This window comes from Artibeus jamaicensis, unplaced genomic scaffold (assembly GCF_021234435.1).
Source record: "Artibeus jamaicensis isolate MK-2021 breed Jamaican fruit bat unplaced genomic scaffold, CSHL_Jam_final contig_3290, whole genome shotgun sequence".
In the NCBI taxonomy this organism is placed as follows: domain Eukaryota; kingdom Metazoa; phylum Chordata; class Mammalia; order Chiroptera; family Phyllostomidae; genus Artibeus; species Artibeus jamaicensis.
The window spans coordinates 1,642,795-1,666,173 of NW_026521779.1; the positions used below are offsets into that span (position 1 = coordinate 1,642,795).

Sequence of the window (23,379 nt, forward strand, 5' to 3'; positions counted from 1 at the left end):
ACTTAACAAGTATTTCCAAACATTTGATTTATCCCTAACAACATTCACCTGAATTAGGTTGACTATTGCATCTTCTTCACAAATAAGGTAAAGAGACTCCGGGTGATTGCATGTTTTATGCTTGTACTATATAACAAAGGAATTAAAGCTTTGTGCACATAGTTGAATTGTATATATATTACCCATGCAGTATGCATTCTTAATTTTTACATGGTTCCTTTAAGTCAGCAAATTTTGTATTTTAAATATGTGCATTTGATTTTATGTCATTATACCGTAATAAATTATATTAAAAAATCTTATGCCTCAAGACAGGATCTAGAGCACAGTAGCTGAGTCACATTTTATCTGAGGTTGGAGATGCATCTTCAAACTGGTTACAAAGGAGAGAGTCATCTATGGGTATACATATGGTGTGATAAAATATAGGCAATTCCTATAAACTCATTTTTATGCTAAACTAGGAGATTAACCTACTTATATAATAAACTGACATTAATTTGTTCAGGACAGGGGTGCACTACAGGCTCACCAAACATTATGGATGAGCTACAGAAACATAATGTAGAGACACTCAGCTACTGAAGACTCAGTAGTGCCTGAGCAGAGATCAGAACAACACCCATCATGTGATTTCTCATTCAGTCATAAAGGCATTATAATAACCATTTGATTTAGGGTGCTTGTTATGCAACAGTAGATAATAATACAATAATGAAAGAAAACTGTTCCGAGGGCAATTATAGTAATCTACTTCTTTTGATTTTTGGCATATGCCTGATATTTGGAGACAGTATTCATGACTGTACTCTTACTCAGATTTATTGTAGATAACTGTGCCAACAGGTGACTATACTGAGGTTCTGTTCCAAGGAAATTGAAGAGCCTGGAAGAACAGGCTCTGTACAGAAAGTGTGTCTGTACAGAAAGATTGGTGCCCCTGAATCACATGCCTGGGCAGGAACTCAAGCTCTCTCGTAAGACATCCTTTGATCAAAAGAAGTAGAGATTCCTGAGCATGAGGGAGACATATAACAGATAATTTTAACATTGCTCATTCAACATCCATGTTGTAGTTATTACAAAATTTAGAAAAGGAGAAATATGTTGTTTAGAGCTACAGAGAAGGCATAATTGTAGACAGCCCTGAAATTTTCAAGCAGAAGCAGAAACATAATTCATTAAAAGATAAAATACAAACCATCTAATCACTCACTCTTTTTTAAAATTTTTTTTATTGATTATGCTGTTACAGTTGTTCTATTCCCCCTTTCATTCCCCTCCACCCTAGCCCCCCATCCCCACCATTACCCCCCTTTAGTTTATGACCATGTGTCTCAAGTCCTTTAGATTCTATATGTCCCATGCTATTCTTGTGCCCCCATCTATTTTCTATCTACTGTCTATGCTACTTATTTTCTGTAACTTCTGCCCCCTTCTCCTCCTCCCACTCCCCTGTTGCTAACCCTCCTTGAGATCTTCATTTCTATGTTTCCACTCCTGATCTAGCTGTCCTTTTAGTCTGCTTTTGTTTTAGGTGTGGTTGTTAATAACTGTGAGTTTGTTGTCCTTTCACTGTTCATGTTTCTTTAACTTCTTTTTCTTAGATACGTCCCTTTAACATTTCATATAATAAGGGCTTGGTGATGATGAACTCCTTGAATTTGGTCTTATCTGAGAAGCACTTTATCTGTCCTTCCATTCTAAATAAAAGTTTTGCTGGATAGAGCAATCTTGGTTGTAGGTCTTTGGATTTCATGACTTGGAATACCTCTTTCCAGCCCCTTCTTGCCTGCAAGGTCTTTTTTGAGAAATCAGCTGACAGACTGATGGGAACTCCTTTGTAGGTGACAGTCCCCTTATTTCTTGCTGCTTCTAGGATTTTCTTCTTCATTTTAATCTTGGGTAATGTAATAATGATGTGCCATCTTGGGTCCAACTCCTTTGGGACCAATGAGCTTCCTGGGTTTCCTGAAAGTCTATTTCCTTTGCCAGAATGGGGAAATGCTCCTTTGTTATTTGTTCAAATAAGTTTTCCACTGGTGGCTGTTCCTCTTCCCCTTCTGGTACCCCTATAATTCAACGTTGAAGCATTTAAAGATGACCTGGAGGTTCCTAAGCCTCTCCTCATTTTTTTTTGAATTCTTGTTTCTTCATATTTTCCTGTTTGGTCATTTTTTCTTTCTTCTGGTACACTCCCTTGATTTGAGTCCCAGTTTCCTTTCCATCACTATTGATTTCCTGTGCAATTCCCTTCATTTCAATTAGTTTAGCCTTCACATGTTCTTCTAATTTCTGACTAGAATCAACCAGTTCTGTGAACATCCTGATCACCAGTGTTTTGAACTGTGCATCTGAAAGTTTTGCTATTTCTTTGTCGCTTAGAGTTATGGGCTCTGGGCTTTGAGATCTTCATGAGCCATTTTTGGTCTGTTCTGGCTGGTTAAGTGTGAGGAATGGAGCCTTAGGTGCAGGGCGGGGCCACCAGGGTGGGGTCGCTGGGTTGTGACGCTATAGGTGGGGACGGATTCAGAGTGGGTAAATGGTGGTCTTCTGTGCTGCCTCCTGCCACTGGCGCCTGCTGGGCCCTGTCTCATTGCCCCTTACCTCGCCGGTGTATCTGCACAGGAATGTGCCACCACAGTCAACCTGCAGCCCTGTGCCCTCACTGGGTCCACCGGCCGCTCACTGGGTCGCTCACTGGGTTGCTCACTGGGTCCGCCCTTTGCAAGCCCATGCCTGGGATTCGCAAGCCTGAGTCTGTCTGACTGAGTTTTCCTGTGCAACCCCGCTCTGCTGGCTGCTGGCTTTGCCCCTGTTACCGGTCAGGCTGAAGAATTTGTTTTTATCAGACTTCCAAAAAGTTCAATTTTCTGTGCTCTGGCAGTGGTTTCTATTGCTAACATTATGTTGTCTCTAAACTTGGTTGTGTGAGAAAGCACGGTGTCTCCATCCATGACTCCATGTTGGCGGAAATCAGGTTCTGTGGTATCAGGAATTGTGATCCCTTGTGGGGGTGACTTTCCTCAAAAGTTCCCCTGTGTGTCATGGAAGAGAGTAAACATGACTGAGACATGATCTGCTTGGGGAGGAGAGGTGGAGGAAAAAGGCCTTGAGCAGAGGCCAGTTTCTCAGGGGAAAAAGGCATTGAGCCCCTCCTCCAACGGCTTTTATTGGGTTGTAATACACAGGAATACAGGGTGGCAAGGATCAAACAGTAGTTAACATTTCAAAAAAATCTGAGGGCTTAGTCTGAGTCAGAGTCTGTTAGGAAGAGAGATTTTAGGGTTTCCTGCTCAAACCCTTAACATATGAATAAAAGCACTCTTAGCAGAGAAGATTTCACAGGTTTATCATTAAGTCTTTGTGATGCTAGACTCTCCTCCACCCCCCACATGCTCTAGCAAGGCAAGGAGCTGCACCTCTCCTCATCAGGAATTCAGGCTTAAGGGGATTAGAGCAAGGAAGTGCTTCTCCCAGAGGACATGGGGACTCAGGCTAGGTCAAAGCCGGGGGTTGAGAGTCCATTGCTCGTTGTTGCAGCCCCCCTGAGTCCTTCCATGATGGCCTCCCAAGTTGTTGAGTCTGGCTTAGGTTGCTCCCTGCTGTGAGGAGGCTTACCCATCAAGGACTTCTGACCATGCTTTGAGGGCAGGGAGGAAACTGAGGCAGCATTTGCTACCAGAGACAAGCCTTGTCTTCTGCGGTTCGCATTTCAGAGGTCGCTGACTAATCCTTAGCCACAGGGGTAGAGTTACAATTCTTGAAACCACCCACAGTGGTCCACAACAACCCCTCCCATTTTGTTCTTTCCCAAAATTGCAGCTGCTATTCAGGGTCATTTATGGTTCCATATAAGTTTTTGAAGTGGTTGTTCTATGTCTGTGAAATATGCCATTGGTACTTTAGTAGGTATTGCACTGAATCTTTAAATTGCTTTGGGTAGTATGGACATTTTGATGATGTTAATTCTTCCATCCCTGAACATGGTATAATGTTTCCATTTGTTTGTGTCTTCCTTGATTTCTTTCTTCAGTGTTGTGTAGTTTTCTGCATACAGGTCTTTTACCTCCTTGGTTAGGTTTATTGCCAGATATTTTATTTTTCTTTTTACTGTATTGAATGGGTTTTTTTTTCTTGATCTCTGCTTTTATGTTTCATTGTTGGTATACAAAAATGCCTTTGATTTCTGGATATTGACTTTGTATCCCACTGTTTTGCTAAATTAATTTATTAGGTTGAGCAGTATTTGGGTAGAGTCTATAGGATTTTTCATGTACACTATCATGTCATCTGCAAACAGTGACAGTTTTGTTTCTTCCTTTCCGATTTGGATGCCTTTTATTTCCTTTTCTTGTCTGATTGCTGTGGCTAAAACTTTCAATACTATATTGAATGAAAGTGGTGAAAGTGGACAACCTTGTCTAGTTCCTGATCTTAGTAGAAAAGATTTTAGTTTTTGCCCGTTGAGTATGATGTCAGCTGTAGGTCTCTCATATATGGCCTTTATTATATTGAGGAATGCTTCCTCTATTCCCACTTTGCTGAGTGTTTTTATCATAAATGGGTGCTTTACCTTAATCAAAAGCCTTTTCTTCATCTATTGATATGATCATGTGAATTTGTCTTTGCTTTTGTTTATGTGATGTATTACATTTACTGATTTCTGACTATTGAACCATCCTTGCATTCCTGGGATGAATCCCACTTGGTCATGGTGTATGATCTTTTTAAGGTATTGTTGGATGCGGTTTGTCAATATTTTGTTGAGGATTTTAGTGTCTATGTTCATCAGTGATATTGGCTTGAAGTTTTCTTTCTTTGTTGTGTCTCTATCTGGTTTTGGGATTAGGATGATGCTGTCTTCATAAAAAAAGTTTGGGAGTTTTCCATCATTTTGGATTTTTTGGAATAGTCTGTAAAGGATAGGGGTTAGCTCTTCCTTAAATGCTTTGTAGAATCCTCCTGTGAAACCATCTGGTCCAGAGCTTTTGTGTCTTGGGAGTTTTTTGATTACTGCTTTAATTTCATCCTCTTTTATTGGTCTGTTCTGGCTTTCTGCTTCTTATTCATTGAGCTTTAAAAGATTATATTTTTCTAGAAATTTGTCCATTTCACCTAGGTTTTCAAATTTCTTGGCATACAGTTCTTCATAGTCCTTTCTTACAATTGTTTGTATTTCTGTGGTGTCAGTTGTAATCTCTCCTCTTTCATTTCTGATTGTGTTTATTTGGGTCCTCTCTCTTCTTTTCTTGATGAGCCTACTTAAAGGCTTGTCAATTTTGTTTATCTTTTCAAAAAACCAGCTCCTGGATTCACTGATTCTTAGAATTGTGCTTTTAGTCTCTATGTCATTTAACTCTGCTTTGATCTTGGTTATTTCCTTCCTTCTACTTTCTTTGGGCTGTCTTTGTTGTTGTTCCTTGAGTCCTTGTAGGCATAGGGTTAGGTTGTATTTTTGAAATGTTTCTATCTTCTTTAGGTAGGCCTGTATTGCTATGAACTTCCCTCTCAGGACTGCCTTTGTTGTGTCCCATAAGTTTTGGGTTGTTGTGAGTTCATTTTCATTTGTTTCCAGAAACTTTCTGATTACTTTCCTAATTTCATTATTGACCCATTTGTTGTTTAGCAGCATGCTATTCAATTTCCATGATTTTGAGTGTTTTGGGTTTTTTCTTTTGGGGTTGGTTTCCAGTTTCAGTCTCTGTGGTCAGAAAATGCTTGTTATGATTTCAATTTTCTTGAATTGTTGAGGCTCATTTTGTGTCCTATCATGTGGTCTATCTTTGAAAATGTTCCATGTGCATTTGAAAAGAATGTGTATTTAGCTTCTTTGGGGTAAAGGACTCTATATATATCAGTTAAGTCCATTTCATCTAGGGCATTGTTCAATGCCACAATATCTTTGTTGATATTTTGTTTGGAAGATCTGTTCATTTTTGACAGTGGCGTATTAAAATCCCTTACTATAATTGTGTTACTGTCAATATCTTTCTTGAAGTCGTCTAAGATATTCTTTATATATTTGGGTGTTCCTATGTTGGGTGCATATATATTTATGATGTTTATGTCTTCTCAGTAGATTCTTCTGTTGAGTATTATGAAGTGACCTTCTGGATCTCTCTTTATGACCCTTTATTTGAAGTCTATTTTGTCTGATATGAGTATTGCTACCCTGGATTGTTTTCCCTGTCTGTTTGCTTGGAAAACTTGTTTTCAGCCTTTCACTTTTAGTCTGTGATGGTCTTTTGTCCTGAGGTGGGTCTATTGTAGGCAGCATATGTGTGGGTCATGCTTTCTTATCCATTGAGCTATTCTGTGTCTTTTGATTGGAGCATGTAATCCATTTACGTTTAAGGTTATTATTGATAGGTACTTATTCACTGCTATTTTTGTACCTGTGTTCCTCTCTTTCTCTGTCTTTTCCTTCCTTTCCTTAGAGCAGTCCCTTTAGCATCTCTTGCAGAGCTGGTTTGGTGGAGGTGTATTCTTTTAGACTTCTTTGTCTTGGAAGCTCTTTATTTGGCCTTCTATCTTGATTGAGAGCCTTGCTGGGTAAAGTAACCTTGGTTGTAGGCCTCTGGTTCTCATTACTTGGAATATTTCTTGCCATTCTCTTCTTGCTTGGAGCATTTCCATTGAGAAGTCAGCAGCTAACCTAATTGGGACTCCCTTGGATGTTACTTCCTGTTTCTCCCTTGCTGCCTTTAAGATTCTCTCTTTGTCTTGGAATTTTCCCATTTTAATGATGATGTGTCTTGAAGTGGGCCTCCTGGGTTTCCTCTTGATTTGGATTCTTTGCGTTTCCTGGATGTATGACTTCTTCTCTCATCAAATTAGGGAAGTTTTTCATCATTGCTTTTTCAAAAAAGTTTTCTATCCCTTGCTGTTCTTCTTCTCTTTCTGGTATCCCTATTATTTGGATATTATTACATTTCCAAATGTAATATTTTCATATTTTCTTGCATTTCTCTTAATCCCTCTTCATTCTTTCTGAGCCTCTTTTCCTTTTCTTGCTCTTTCTGTGTGATGTTTTCTACTTTGTCCTTCAACTCACTGATCTGATCTTCTGTTTCATTGATTCTGCTTTAGATTCCTGCTACTGTGTTCTTCAGTTCGGAAATTATAGCCCTGGCTGGTGTAGCTCAGTGGATTGACCACGGTCCTGCGAACCAGGCAGTTGTGGTTCGATTCTCAGTCAGGGCACATGCCTGGGTTGTAGGCTGGTTCCCTGCAGGCCAGTTCCCAGCAGGGGACGCACGAAAGGCAACCATACATTGATGTTTGTCTCCCTCTCTCCTTCCCTTCCCCTCTAAAGATAAATAAATAAAAAATCTTAAAAAAAAAGAAATTGTATTCATTTCCTCTTGTCCCTTGCTGATAGTTTCTGTTTCATTTTTCATGTTGGTATAGTTTACAGTGAGTTCATTGTAGTTCCCCTGTAGTTTCTGGTTGCTCATTATGAGCTCTTTGAACTTCCTGATAACCAGTGCTTTGAACTCAATATCAGATAGCTGACTTGCCTCTATTTTATCTAGCATTTTTTCTGAGGCTTTCTCTTTTTTTTTATTTGAGGATTGTTTCTTTATCTTCCCATTGTTTGTGAGACTCTTCTTGTTAGCTTCAGCTTCTTAAATTGATTTGTTCTGGCTTCTTGGGTATATAATGTGAACTTCTGTGGTGGAATACCTGTGAGAAATAGTGGTGTAGTCTCCTTGAACTCCCAAGTTCACTGGTCTTGGGCTTTCCTTTAAATAGGTTCTGTGTTTGTCTTTGGATTTTGATTGTTTTTGGGTCTTTCTTTTGTGGGTCCTTCTTACCAGCCAGCTGGTTAACTGATGGTCCCTCTGTCCACCACCTGTTTTAATTTGTTGTACTGGTGAGGGCAGGTTGTGTTGAAGCTAGTTCTTTTGTGTGTACAGGGTTATGAGGATTCTCTTTTGCTGTTGTTCATTTGTTTGCCCTGGGTAGTTTCTCCACTGTTTAGTTGTATTTCCCAATAGGTCTCAGACTGAAGTTTGTGTGGTTTCTACTCCCTTCTTCACCTTCTTCTGTTGTTATCTGTTGGTGGTTCCTTTGTTGTTGGGTTTCCTCTTTTAGCGGGTATCCTGGTGTTCACCACTTTCACTTACTCTTTTTTTGTGATCAGTTGGAGGTGAAGGCAAAATGGTTTATGACAGCAGGAGAGTATTCTATGATATTTACAGTAGCAGCCAGTAGAGAAGAGATAGGAGATCCTTTGACTATGTACAGTGTTAACCATGATCTTTAATCCTAGCCACTTTTAAGAAAGGATGGAAAGAAGATAAGACTCTTGTTGGGGAGGGAAGTCTTGTGAGTTGGATTTAAAATGCAGTGAGGTTGTGGGAGGTCAGATTCTGATGTAAGGTGAGAGTAAAGGATAGTAAATAGGTGTAGTGTGTGAGAAAATAGAGTTAACGACTTCAGTAATAGAGTTCAGGAAACTGTGAAGTGGGCTAAGATCTGGGAGGGGTGTTGTGAAGTATTTACCATTGTATGTAACAGCTATTATATACAATAATATTAGAGCAACAATCATATGACAGAATCCATGTGTTCTGGATAACATGAATAGGAGGTATAGAACTTTGGGTACTGTGCTGAAGGAACACAGGTGACATTAAGCATAGGAAATTAGCAATACACTGCAGAAGAGAGAACAGGGGAAACCTGTCAAATGGTACAATATACCCAGCCAAGGCAAAGAAGACTATACAGAAAGAAGAGGAATACAAAGATACTATTAAAACAAAAGATGTAAGAATAATGAAAAAAATAATACAAATAGGCAGTAACTTGTAGTTTTTCTGCTATAGCAAAGTGAAATTTATTTCTCTGTCTCTACTGTTGGGATGTCCTCTCTTTGGGTCCAACTCTGGTTCTTTTGCAGTTCAACTTTTTTGTCTCACTTGTGGGTGAAAAAAAGGCAGTAGAAGGGAGGAAGAAGAGATAATTTTGGAAAGAAAGAAAGAATAAAACAAGAAAAAAGGAAAGAGGAAAAAAGGTATTGAAAGAAAAAACAATAATAAAATTAAAAAGAATAAAAGATTACTTAAAGGAAAACAACAATAACTACACAAGAAATCTCTTGTTGGTTTTAAACTGGCCAAACTGGTTTTTCTGGTTCGCTGGCTGCAGCAGGCTGAGTGGTGTGTCCTTTCTCCCTTCCAGACATGTACTCAGCCAGTCTTGGGAGCACCCTCCCAAGAGTTAGTCTGGCGCCTCTCTCCAGTGCCCCATGCAGGGGATCCAGGTCTTCTTTAGAGCACTCTTTCCCTGGGGGTCATTGCTGTGGGCTGGGTTGCAGGGGCGCTTGCCAGTCCAGGCTTCCTGGGTCCCACAGGTTTTGGCGGGAACCCTTCCCAGTGCTATGGGGCAATGCAGGGCCTTCCACCTGGCTGGGTGGGGAGTAGGCCAAGTGGCTGTCACAGAAGAATCCCCCAAACAGTTTTACTTTTTGAGAAATTCCTCCTACTCAAGCCTGCTGCTCAGTACAGCACAATTCTCCAGCTGACCAGTGACTATGGGGTCAGAGCCCGACACTGTGACTCTCAATTCTCCCAAGCCGGCAACCACAGACTCTGTGGGTGATCACAGCCCTTGTGTGTTTGCCTCTTTGTCCTTATTCCCCTCTCTAAAACTTCAAGCAAGCAGATCTCTCCCGGTGCTGCTCAAGCCATGCTTGGCCAGGGAGGGAGGGAGCTGTTTACCTGGCTCTCCCCCAAGGACTCTATGGCAGGCCTGTTGCTCCCAAGGAGTCTGTGGGAGACCCAGCACCAAGTGCCGGGTGTGGGCAGAGGCTTCCACCCCCACTGTCTCTGTGCTGGTCCCTGGAACCTTATTGTCCTGCAGCCATCTCCTTACTGTCTGGTTTTTCAGTGTCTGCTACAATTTCTGGCCTCTTATTTTCATATATGCTGGGGTACTGTTGGCTGTTTGCTCTGTTCCTCAGTAGATTGGTAAGGTTTTTTCTCCCATGTGTAGGGGGAAGTGAAATCTGCTCCATCTTACTCTAGCATCATCTTCCCAATTTGGATCGACATTATGCTTTTGAGTTACGAGGCAGCATTTCAAAGATAACCATGTCGAATCCACCAATTATTGGTTGTATGTCAGAGCTACTGGACAGGCATTCCCATTGCCCTCACCATGAAGTTCCCCTTTTAGAAAACCCTGACTAGCCTAGAGAGTACCTCCTGAGTGATCCTGCTTTGTTACCCCTGCTCGAATTTCCACTCTTATGTTTTAAATTCATCAGTAAAGGATGAATCTGCAAAACACTAGCCATCCCGCCTTTGGACCCCAGCAAAGGCAGAGCTCCAGTCCATTCTCTCTCTCTCCCCATGACCTACTGTGTGGTCGCTGAGAACTGTGTGAGTAATGACCCTCCTGTTTTCCTAGTTTCCTGATGGTTGTAGCAATTATTATCAGGACCCCAAGGGCCAGTCCAGCCACTACTGTAGTCTGAATAATGAGCAGTAGGACCCAGCCAGTGACTCAGGCCTTCCTAGCTTATAGCACCACTATCAATAGGCTGAGACTTAAACAAAACAGTGCTCAAGTCTGTATCCTTAGGAAGAGCAGTGATGGTAATGATGTACAAAGAAAGAGGGACACAAAAGTGAAAACAGAGGTTGTAGATTTCCTGGAATGAAGTTTTATAAGTGGTGTGTGTAGCCAAGCAATTTTGTCCACCTGAGTAATACAACTTGTGACTATTTGGTCTATAAAATAAGAACAAGTTACATGCAGTGATGTACATCATTGGAGAAGAAGTTACTCTTAAATCCCTGTAGCCTGTTAAATAAACTGGGATTTTAGGTGTTTGTGATTAAGGTCGGAAAACTGTAAAAGTAGAAACAAAGCACAGGGAGAAGCTGTCTGTATGACAGAGCAGAAAGCCCAATTTAAGTGGTCACTTAAACTGTGTGGAGAAGTTGAAACAAACAAATGGGAATTCCAGCAAATAAATAAAAGGAGCAACTTTTAAAACCAGAACCTGATCAAAGAGTCACAACATCTGGCTCTGAGGCTTTGAGTCCTGCAATCATGGGAATTTCTTCAACCCAAGGACAATGGTTCTTTTATAGCTGCCATCCCAACTAATCTCCTCAGAGCCCCCTTTATGTCTCTGTTCCTGAGACTGTAGATGAAGGGGTTCAGCATGGGTGTGACCACAGTGTACATCACTGAGGCTGTTGCACTGGACTGTGAGCTGTGGGTACCAGCAGAGCTGAGATACACACCTAGGCTCGTACTATAAAATAAGGAGACAACTGAGAGGTGAGATGCACAGGTGGAAAATGCTTTATACTTCCCCTGAGCTGATGGGATTGCTCGTATGGAGGACACTATCTTAGAGTAAGAGTAAAGGATCCCAACAAAGGGGCCACCACCCAGCATCCCAATTCCAAAATACATAACAATGTTTTCAAGAAAGTTGTCAGAACAGGCAAGTTGGATCATCTGATTGAGTTCACAGAAAAAGTGAGGAATTTCCAAGCCTGCACAGAAGGATAGTTGTAATACCATTAAGCTTTGCAACAAGGAATACAGGGAACTTGTGACCCAGGACACCAGGACCAGCAGTCCACAGAGCTGCGGGTTCATGATTACCGTGTAGTGCAGGGGGTGACAGATGGCCACAAACCGGTCATAGGCTATCACGGTCAGGAGAAGTATGTCCAACACTGCAAAGAGTACAAAAAAGTACATCTGGGTGAGGCATTCTGCATAGGTGATGGCTTTGTTCAGTGTCTGGATGTTCAGCAGCATCTTTGGGATGGTGGTGGAGATGAAGCAGATGTCAGCCAAGGACAGGTTGGAGAGGAAGAAGTACATGGGTGTGTGGAGGTGGGAGTTTGAGCTGACAGCCAGGATGATGAGCAGGTTTCCCAACACAGTGATCAGGTACATGCAGAGGAACAGCCCAAATAGGACAGGCTGCAGTTCTGGTGCCTCTGATAGTCCCAGGAGAAGAAATTCTGAAATTTGTGTACCATTGCCTGGTTCCATACAGTGGAGGTGATACTAGGAGAGAGAAAAATAGCATAACTAATTTTTAAAAGTTGGAAATGCTACAATTTATATTGTCTGTAAACAAATTAATTTTAATATATTGTCTATAGGTATGGCCCCATTTTAGGAAATCCTTCATGACATCTTGAGATGAAACTTTTGTATTGATCATGTTTTCTCCTAAGGCATCATGTATTCTAGTTTTAATGAGAAATTTTTCATGTACAAGGTGAGACCCAAACACCCCCAGACTTATTTATAAAAAATGTGCAATTATATTTATATGTCTAAATTTCAGTTACCTTCAAAGTGCTCTTTAGTAGGTGCAGTTGCAATACAACTGCTAGGTGTTTTCCTACTGCTGAAAACAGTGAGCTCATGCATTTTGATGCCTTTCAGCACTTCTTCTGTTTCTTGTTTCACTTCTTTCACATCACCCAAAGATTTCCCTTTGAGGGCTTTCTTCATCCAGGGAAACAAAAAAAAAAAGTCTCACAGGGTGAGACTGGGTGAAGAGGGAGTGTGGGGCAGGACGGTCATGCTGTTTGTGGTCAAAAACTGCTGAACACTCAGTGCAGTGAGGGCAGGTGCACTCGTCAAATGCATTGGAAGAGTCTTCAGAAATGATTCGCAGAAGCTGAATACAGACTCTCACACCAGTAGATTCACTGATACAGATGGGTTCCTAGAACACTTACTTATCCAGGAAAGCCTGCACTACAAGCTGCTCACACTAAAAAAATAATTCTGGTATTTTGGGTCCCCCCTCATATTTTAGGAATGCAAATTGAGCAGTGATCATGTTTTCTGCACTGTCCAGGCTGAGTATTGTGTGATGAAGAACAAAATTTGGTACAAGACAATGATGGAAAAAGAACACAGAAGCAAATAATAAAAATATATAGCATTTCAGTCAGTGACAGGTGGTATGATGAAAGGAAATCAGGTATAAAGAAATGAATTGGGTATTTAAATTTTTGTGGGTATTTATGCAAGACCCCAAACAAAATGGCATTAGCGCAGAGAGCTCCAGTAAGAGGAAGGAGATTCAAGGTTATGTGGGAATGTGTGTGCCCAGCAGAGGGATTGATCAGTGCATGTATTTTAATGTTCAGCCTGAGAAAGGGAGCTGGTGTTGGCAGTGAATGAGCATGAGAAAGAGGAGGAGAGAAGGTGTCAGACACATTGGAGTGATGTAGCCTCGTTGCTGCTGCTGCTGCTGAAACCTCAGACACAGGGACTTCCTTGTCCACACTCCTCTTGCCCTTGATTAATCTTGTTGCAAATGTGTCCCATGAAGGAGACAGATCCCCTCCTCAGTGCCTGCTCTTGATTGAGTTCTCACTCCTATTTGTAATAGTTACTTTGCCATACATACTCCCTCGTCCCCCTGTTTTGAGGACTGCTCACATCCATAAGCTATGCACACAGAACACACACACTATGACCATTGTTGTATTACTTCTATGTTTTTCTCAGACTTGGCCGTACTGACTCAGCTAGGAGTGGTTATAACCAAGTTGGTCAGATTGTTGCCCAGTACACTGTAGAAATGGTTCGCAGCAATTCCTGATCTATACCTCCCATAGACAAAAAACCTTGGGCTTTATATTGGGATGGCCATGTTCTTGCTCTGTAGTTAAACAAACCTTAACAAAATTGGTTCATTTCTTGACTATTGTAAATAATTCTGCAAAAAACATAGGGGTGCCCATATATATATATAAATATATATTTTTGATTATGCTGTTACAGTTGTCCCATTCCCCCTTTCACTCCCCTTCACACTGCACACCCCTCCCCCCTACTTTCCTCCACTTTAGTTCATGTCCATGTGTCATAAGTTCTTTAGCTTCTACATTTCCCACACTACTCTTGCTCTCCCCCCATCTATTTTCTCCCCACCGTCTATGCTACTTATTTTCTGTACCTTCTCCCCCTCTCTTCTCCTCCCACTCCCCTGTTGCTAACCCTCCATGTGATCTCCATTTTTGTGGCTCCACTCCTGATCTAGCTGTCCTCTTGGTTTGTTTTTGTTTTAGGGGTGGTTGTTAATAACTGCAAGTTTGCTGTCCTTTCACTGTTCATATTTTTTATCTTCGTTTTTTTAGATAAGTCCCTTTAATATTTCATATAATACGGGCTTGGTGATGATGAACTCCTTGAACTTGACCTTATCTGAGAAGCACTTTATCTGCCCTTCCATTCTAAATAAAAGCTTTGCTGGATAGAGCAATCTTAGATGTAGGTCCTTGCCTTTCATGATTTGGAATACTTCTTTCCAGCCCCTTCTTGCCTGTAAGGTGTCTTTTGAGAAATCAGCAGACAGTCTGATAGGAACTCCTTTGTAGGTGACTGTGCTCTTATCTCGTGCTGCTTCTAGAATTCTCTCCATTTTAATCTGGTTAATGTAATGATGATGTGCCTTGGCGTGTTCCTTCTTGGGTCTACTTTCTTTGGGACTCTCTGAGTTTCCTGGACTTCCTGGAAGTCTATTTCCTTGGCCAGAATGAGGAAGTTCTCTTTTATTGAGAAGAAGCCAATTTGGGGAGAAAAAGAAACAGGCACAAATGAAAAAAAAAAAAAAAAAGGGGAAATCTCCAGAAAAAGAGCTAAATGAAATGGAAGCAAGTGATTTATTTATCTGATGTAGAGTATAAAATTTTTTTAAGTTTTGATTTTAGAGAGATGGGAAGGGAGAGAAACATCAATGTGAGAGAAAAATATCCATCAGTTGCCTCTCGCACACACCCTTACTGGGGACCCTGCCTGCATCCCAGGAAAGTGCCCTGACTGGAATGACACTGGATTTGCAGAACAATACCCAACCAACTGAGCCACGCATTGTTCAGGGCCAACTGGACTTTTATTCCATCAGTTAATTGTCAACGATGATCCTTGTTTAACTGAGTTCAACAAACACTTCTCTTTTTTAACATATGAAATAAAGTGCTTAGCAATTAATTAGTTAACCAGCCAAACAAACACAGTGATCCTTCAGCTCTGGGATAAGTTTTTTAGGCTCTCAAGTGACCTCAGGTGGAAGCATTCAGCTTCCAGTCTCTTTGACCTTTTTCTTCAGTACCTACTGAGCTCAGAGACTCACCTGGATGAGGCTCTGAGAAGAAGATATCTGGGTGAAAGTCTGAATTGCTCTGTGTGGATGGCTGATGATGGAGTCTGGAGCTCTGTCTCCAGATAAGACAGCAGGAAGGAGTAAAGCAGTAGTCTTTGAGGCAAGCTGAGGTCTCTAAATGCAAAAATCATTCCTCCCCACCCGACTAGCTCAAGGTTGAACAAACTCAGGAACTGTGGTAGAAGAGACACATATGCTTTGTATGTTTGCTGTATCTGCTCTCTGTGTCTAATTATTAGACACATTCCCCACTGTTGCTCCAAGCCCTGAATGAATTTTCCCCATGAGAACTTGTCTGGACAGAATGGAAATTTCCCTGCTCATTCATAGTTCCCAAAAGACCAGTTTAGAAGTGAGCTGCATCCAATTTTTATTATTCCTCCATGAACTCTCCTGGCTTCCAGAGTTGAACATTGAAACTTTTCAGAGCCCTGAGTTAAAGTCTTCTCCAAATCTAAGACTGAGAACTTGTCTTGTTTTGTTTCCTTGGGTCTTGAAAGCATTGATTTTGAGGGGACAGCCTCTGATGTCTCTAGAAAATTCGATTCCCTTTTCTACTATGAAGAGAGCCACATTCCCTTGCTATAAAACCGTGGGTACTGTCATCCTTAGCTTCATAATGCTTTTGATAAATCAATTAGGAATTTTATGTTTTTAACACAAGTTCGAAGCTGTCATTTTCCTTCATCTCTAAAACATTTAATAATTATAAGAGATATATTTAGATGTTGTAATGTGCCATGGGCTGAGCTTAGAATCTTATGCAAATCATCTCACCTATTTTTGTAAAAGCCCATGCTATGATAACCATATGATTAGAAGCCTCATTCAACATTTGCAGAGTTGTGACTGTTTAAATTTTATTTTACTTACGTTTTAGAGAGAGGGGAAGGGAGGGAGAAAGAGAGGGAGAGAATCATCAATGTATGGTTGCCTCTGGTTCACCCCCTACTGGGGACCTGGCCCCCAACCCAGGCATGTGCCCTGACTAGGAATGGAACCAGTGACCTTTTAGTTTGCGGAATGATGCCCAGCTCACTGAACCACACCAGCCAGAGCAGAAATGTGACTCTTAAGGGTTATGTGATTGACCTCAAATTATGAACTGAGCAAGGGATGTGCTATGATGAGAATGCAAGAATATTTTCTAGTTCTCATGCTCTAGGCCAGCAGCTCTCAATCGTAAATGATTTGGCATCCCGAGAAAACTAGCAAATATCTGAAGAAATTTTTTATTGTCATATCTGGGGAAGTGATGCTGGCACCTAGGGGATTAAGGCCAGGGATGCAGTTCAACATCCTACCATGCACAGGATGACCCCCCACACAAGGAATGACTCAGTAACTATATCAGCAGTGGGGAGGTTGAGAAACAGTGTTTTCAAACAGAACTTCTTCAACATTAATGTGCATGTGAGTCACTTGGGGACTTTGTTCAAATGCAGATTCTGATCAGGCAGGTCTAGGGTGGCCTAGAGATTCTGCATTTGTAACCAGCTCCCAGGTATTGATGTAGTCCATCTTGGTCTGTGAACAATTCTTTGGGTTTTGAAGGCTGCTGTCAGTGTCAGAGTTAGGTGCAGGTATTTTGAGGCCTTCTCCTCCGAGAGTCCTCCCACCCACTTCAGGTCTGACCTTAGCAGGTCAGATGTTCAGCTTCCACGTGCACAAGTTTCCAGGTGTTTTTGAATATTTCTCTCTTGACAGAAAATGAGCTTCTTTTTTGAAGCCTTTGTTCCCTTACAAACTAGAACAATTCCATCTAAGGCACAGGTGGCAAACACAAGGCCCGAGGGCTGAATTTGGTCCTCCACCTTGTTTTATTCAGCCCAGCACCTTGTTTCCACCTGGCGGCAGTGTTGAGTTCTCACTTAACACATAAGGAATATGTACATTTATACAGCTCTAAAATTACATTTGGCCCTTTGAAGGCAACCTTGAGGCTGATGTGGCCCCTGATGAAAGTGAGTTTGACACACCTGATGTAAGGGTTTGGTGTGAGTAGTGAGTAAGCTCATGGGAACTTACCTGGCACAGAGCAGATGCTCAGTCTATAGCAGGTTATTGTGACTGTGTCCCAGTTCTGCATTTACTAAGCTCATTGTGACACCAGAGTACCTGTAGGGAAAGGAAGTGAGTCCAGGATGACTCTACTCCTGGGAGACAGAGACTTGTGATCTTGAAGGAGGGTCTCTTCCCAGCACCCCTAACAGGAAGCAGAGTGAATGAGAGGCTGCCTGCCATCTGTGCTGTGTTGTAGTCCTGGACACAACCTCTAAATCCCTCACATTGGCCCCCGATGGCCCCAGTCAGAATTTGTGGACTCTCCAAGCTATTTTACTATGTCCTCAGTTCCACTCTTGGGAATATGTGCAAATCTGCCATTTTTTGGTGAATCAGATTGTTCTACCAACTCTTCTTATTGTCCTTGTTACAAGTCTAAAGCCTAGAAGTTGGGGCAAAAGTAGCTTTACACTTGTGAGTTTTGAAAACAGAGTTTATTCTTGTGTTAAGATCTATTAATTATTGTATTATTTTCCATTTGAACAACTGTAAACCTACTTTTGCCCCACCCTGTGTAAGTTATAAATGTCTGTTGTCAAAGGACACATGAAATGCTCTTTCTATTTGCCAGAGATAAATTTATTTTTTCACAATTAATTTTTCACTCCCAAATTGTCTTAGGTTGGACTGTACATTCTCACCCATTGCATCAGATTAAATTGTTTTTGCATCTTTATTGAAATATAAGTATATTTTTAAGGTATATAACATAATGACTTGATGTATGTACATATAGCAAAATTATTACCAGATAAGGTTAGTTAACACAAAAAGCACCTTATATAGCTACATTTTTGTGATGAGAACTTTTAAGATGTGCTTCCTTAGCAATCTGAAGCATATGATACAGTACTGTTAACTGGAGTCACCTTGCTATACATTTGTTTTCCAGAACTTAACATCTTTTACCTGAAAATTTGTGTGCTTTGACCTGTACCTCCCCATTTCCTCCAAGTCAGCCCTGGGCAATAACCTTCTTATTCTTTATTTCTGTGGATTTTTTATCCACATATAAGAAAATAATATACATTTGTCTTTTTCTGTCTGACAGTTCAGTTATTATAATGCCTCCAAAGTCCATCCATGTAGTTGCAAATACCAGGATATTCTTTTTATCATTGATAATATTCATTCATATATATATATATATATATATATAGAGAGAGAGAGAGAGAGAGAGAGAGAGAGAGAGAGAGAGAGAGAGAAAGGTAGTATATCATCTTTATCCATTTATCCAATGGTGGACATTTATGTTTTATCCATATCTTCTTGGCTATTGTGAATAATTGTGCAATGGAGTTGGAAGTGCTGGTATCTCTTCAAGATGTTAATTTGATTTCCTTTGGATACATAATGAGAAATGAGATTGTTGCATCATATTCTTTCATATTTGAGAAGGCTCCATACTGTTTTTTATTATGGCAATACCCATTTTTATTCCCACTAAGAGAGAACAAAAAACAGTTCCCTTTTTCTCTCGTTCCTTTGAACAATGATCTCTTACTCACTGATAAGAGACATTCTAACATGTGTGAGGTGATATCTCATTGTGGTTTTGATTTGCTTTCCCCTGATGATTAGTGATGTTGAGTATCTTTCCATGTATTCAATACCTGTTTACCATTTGTATATGTTTATGTTCTTTTGAAACATGTCTATTGAAGTTGTCTGTTTATTTTCAATTGGATTATTTGTTCTTGTTTTAAAAATTACTTTATTGTTGTTCAATTATAGTTGTCTGTATTTTCTCCCTCTGCCCCAGCCAAGCCCACTTCCCTCTTTTGGTTCCACCCCCCCACCCCCTTTTGTCCTTGTGTCCTTTATAGTAGTTCCTGAAAAGTTTCTCCCCACTGTCTCCTCCCCCCTCCCCTCTGGCTATTGTTAGATTGCTCTTAATTTCAATGTCTCTGGCTATATTTTGTTTGTTTTTTTCTTTTGTTGATTATGTTCCAGTTAAAGATGAGATAATATGGTATTTGTCCCTCACCGCCTGGCTTATTTCACTTAGCATAATGCTCTGTAGTTCCACTCTGCTGTTGCAAAGGGTAGGAGCTCCTTCTTTCTCTCTGCTGCATACAATTCCATTGTGTAAATGTACCATAGTTTTTGGATCCATTAATTTGCTGATGGGCACTTAGGTTGCTTCCAGCACTTGGCTATTGTAAATTTTGCTGCTATGAACATTATTTGTTCTTTTGCATACATTTCTAAAATATCTTTTGGCATTAACCTTTTACCAGATATAAGGTTTGCAAATATTTTGTCCCACTGTATGTGTTGCCTTTAAAAAAAACCTTTACTTTTATTGTGGACACTATTACAGATGTCCCCATTACCTTCCTCTTTGTCTACCTTGCCCCCAGCCTTACCACCTTTCCCTCTGACCATCAGCACACTGTTGTCTGTGTCTATGGTTATGCATATATGTCCTTTGGATGATCCCTTCACCTTCTTCCATCCAGTCCCCCACACCCCCTACCCTCAGTCATCAGTCTGCCCATGCATACAGGTTGCCTTTTCATTTTGGTGTTTCCTTTGCTGTGTAAACCCTTTTTAGTTTGGTGCAATAACATTTGTTTATGTTTTGTTTTGTTGCCTGTGATAGTGCTGTTAGATCCACAAATAATTGCCAATACCAATGTCTCCCCCACCCCCGGCCATTTTTTAGAATTTTTAAAATTTGAGGTCTCACATTTAAATCTTTAATTTATTGCAAAATAACTTTTTGTGAGTGGTGTAAGATAGAGGTTCAGTTTTATTCTTTTTCATATGAATATTCAGTTTTCCAACTCCATTTATTGACAAGACTATTCATTCCCCACCATGTGTTCTTGGAACCCCCTTCAAGATTAGTTGACAATATATGCATGAGTTAATACCTGGGATATTAATTCTATTCCATGGGCTTATGTGTCTGTTTCAATGCCAGCACTATAGTGTTTGATTGCTATGGCCTTGTAATGTAACTGGATATATGGAACTATATGCCTCTAGTTCTTTCTCAGGGCTTTCAGGGCATTTCCAAAATAGGTACACATACCATAACTTCTGGGAATATATTTTAAAAACATAGATTTATTTTTTACAAATAATCTAAATGATTTCTGAAGATAACTTATAAAATGTCATGTTTTATTCATACGAAGGTAACATGGCTGGTTAGGAAGTGAAAGAGAGAACTCAAGATACAACCTAAGAAAAATGGGGAAAGCAGTGAAAACCCAGGGAAAGTTGTGCTTTAAAAACATGTAAAATTAGGAGAAATAAGAACACTGGACAAAGGAAGGCAGGATTTCTGGTCCTCAGGATTGTGTGCCCAGCTCCTCACAACAGTCCTGTAACAGCTCCACCCCTGAGAGTCCCCACCCTGATGAGGAGTCCCTGCAGGGACTCCTTCATGTCCCTGTTCCTGAGACTGTAGATGAAGGGATTCAGCATGGGAGTGACCATAGTGTACATCACTGAAGCCACCAGACTTGTTCTAGAGGATGAAGTGGCTGCAGAACTGAGGTAGATCCCAAGACCAGTGCCATAGAACAAGGAGACCACTAACAGGTGAGACCCACAGGTGGAGAAGGCTTTGTACTTGCCCCCAGCTGAAGAAATCCTCAGGATGGAGGAAACAATGATAATAAGATAAAAGTATTCCTTTGAAAGGAATCATGGCCAGAAGGCCAGTTGCAAAATACACCACTATGTTATTGATGAGGATGTCTGAACAGGCAAGTTTGAGGACTTCAGGAAGATTACACAAAAAAGTGTGGGATTTCCAGGTTTGTGCAGAAGGACAGCCTCAAGACAGGCAGGGTTTCCAGCAGGGAGCCCATAACACTGATGCACCAGGACCCCAGAGCCAGCAGCCCACAGAGTTGGGGGTTCATGATGACTGTGTAGTGCAGGGGGTGACAGATGGCCACAAAGCGGTCATAGGCCATCACAGTCAGGAGTAAATTGTCCAAGCATCCAAACACAATGAAAAAAAAAATCTGGCTGAGGCATCCTGCATAGGTTGTGACTTTGTTTTCTGTCTGGATGTTCAGCAGCATTTTTCGGATGGTGGTAGAGGAGATACAGATGTCAGCCAAGGACAGGTTGGAGAGGAAGAAGTACATGGGCGTGTGGAGGTGGGGGTCTGAGATGATGGCCAGCATAATGAGCAGGTTCCCAGTTAATGTGACCAGGTACACAGACAGGAACAGCCCAAAGAGAAGGAACTGAATCTCTGACTTTGCTGAAAAGCCCAGAAGGAGAAATTCTGGGGCACGTGTTTGATTATTCGATTCCATGAGGAAGAAATAACTGCCAGGTAAGAGCAAAAGCAGCATTCAATCATTCATCACATTGACAGTGTAGAAATGTGGTTGCCTTGAATTCCAGGTTAATGGATTAGTAAGGTAACAACCTTTTCATAATTGCCTTCGGTTGGGGAATTTGAAATGCTCCCATCCTTACCTTTGCTGCTACTACTCTCTGGAAATGTACTTTTAGTTCCAAAGCAGTTGTGTCTTTTATAGTCTGGCTAGTCAGGGACCAACAGGATTGGCATTACCCAAGAGTTTCTTTCAATGCAGGGTCCCAGGCCCCAGTCAGACCTGCTGCAGGAAAATCTGTGCTTTGACAAGATTAGCAGGAGTTTTACATGAGTATGAATGTTTGAGTATCGTTGGTCTAGAACATCTATGGTTCTACCCCTTCGGTTTTTATCTCTTCACTTTTATTTTCCTCTACACCTTCTCTCAAACCTCATTACTGAACATGTGGCCAAAAAATAAGAGCTCAGTAACCATGTTTTTGCTGCCGTCTGTGTGGACTTACTTTCATATATTGGCCCTCCCTATGCCAAGCAGTGTTTAAAGTTTTCAATATAAATACCTACAACTTTCACAATGATTTTCACTGTTACATGATAGCATATTACATTACTTTACATGTTCATTTCATGATGTTCTAGTCTGTGTTATTAGAAAGTCTGTCAACCATAATGCCTTTTTTCTTTAATTTCTCAGCAGAACTTTTTTTTTTACTTAAAACTAGTTTTATTTTAAAATTAAGTGTATAGCACTCATCTAATTCCATTGGTGTAGACTTTAGCACCATACTTGCCATTTGCAATTAATGTTATGACAGATACATTTTGGTTTGCAATCTGTATTTGAGTAGTGTGTATTTAATGGACTTTGGTAAAGCCCTTTATACATATCATTTATCTCTTCACAGTATGAATTTAATGATGATCCGGTAATCTCAGGAAAAAAAAAAAAGAAAAAGACCGACTTTGAACACTAATCAATAAATTAAACAAAATGAAACTTGCATTAACTTCCCCCACCCGCATCCCCCAAAGCTAGCAGTTATGAGTTGTATTTATACAGAAACCTAATGTTTAAAACATAGTTCTGGTTCTCCAAACACCCCATCCCATCCCACCCTGGGTATGCAGCAATAGAAACCAATTATTTTATTCTGTCCCCCCCAAATTAATCCAGTGTTCTTTAGCTTTTTTAAAAATACAAACTGGGAAAGTGTTATTATAAGCTTTTTAAAAAGGCATATTCTATAACAAGAATGACATTTAAACCAATCAATAAAAGCATTTGACAATACATTAAATTACCATAGGCACCAGTTGTTGTTTTTTCAAATTGAGATCTCCATCTCAATATCTTACATTCATAGTATTATTGAGGTAGTTAAAATACTGAAAATTAGACTCCAGGTTGCTGGGTTCTGAATGTGAATATGAAAGATAGATTCTTTTGAACCCACTTTCCCCCAAATAATTCAAGTTCTCTTGAGGTAAGAACTACCAAAATCCAATTAGCAGTCTTCTATAAAGAGGAAAAATGATACTTTCAGAAAACAATTTTCATGCTTGAAAACTGCCATGTGAGTGTTCTTACCTGAGTGGTTTTTAAATTTTTATCTACCAGGCTAATAAATCCACATCATGCCCTATGTACTCTAATTATAAAAGTTACCTTTGTTTTAAGGAAAGGACATTCTCTAAGAATTCACTCTCAGCAGAACTTCTTGAAGAATGGTTTAAAAAGTAATGTAAGTGCTGCATGTAAAGCTGATGTTGTATTTGGGCATTTTTTTTGGTCACATGAGGTAGACCACTCACTCATCTGAGATTTGGT

General features: G+C 40.5%; 2 protein-coding genes across 2 annotated transcripts; both read right to left on the reverse strand.

Moving 5' to 3' along the window:
- Window positions 1–11,082: 11,082 nt before the first annotated feature.
- On the reverse strand, window positions 11,083–12,042 carry LOC119043120 (olfactory receptor 7A17-like). Its single transcript, XM_037137009.2, has one exon. It carries the CDS (start codon window positions 12,034–12,036, stop codon window positions 11,083–11,085), a length of 954 nt encoding a protein of 317 aa, XP_036992904.2. The 5' UTR covers window positions 12,037–12,042.
- An 8,521-nt stretch (window positions 12,043–20,563) lies between these two features.
- Window positions 20,564–21,531, reverse strand: LOC119043122 (olfactory receptor 7C1-like). Its single transcript, XM_037137010.2, is given in 3 exon segments — window positions 20,564–20,867; window positions 20,869–20,990; window positions 20,992–21,531. Coding segments are annotated over 3 exon segments (960 nt in total). The 5' UTR covers window positions 21,526–21,531.
- Window positions 21,532–23,379: the final 1,848 nt, after the last annotated feature.

Coding starts and splice junctions, on each gene's coding strand:
- LOC119043120 (XM_037137009.2), bottom strand. CDS start 12,036: ATGGAACCAGGCAATGGTACACAAATTTCAGAATTTCTTCTCCTGGGA.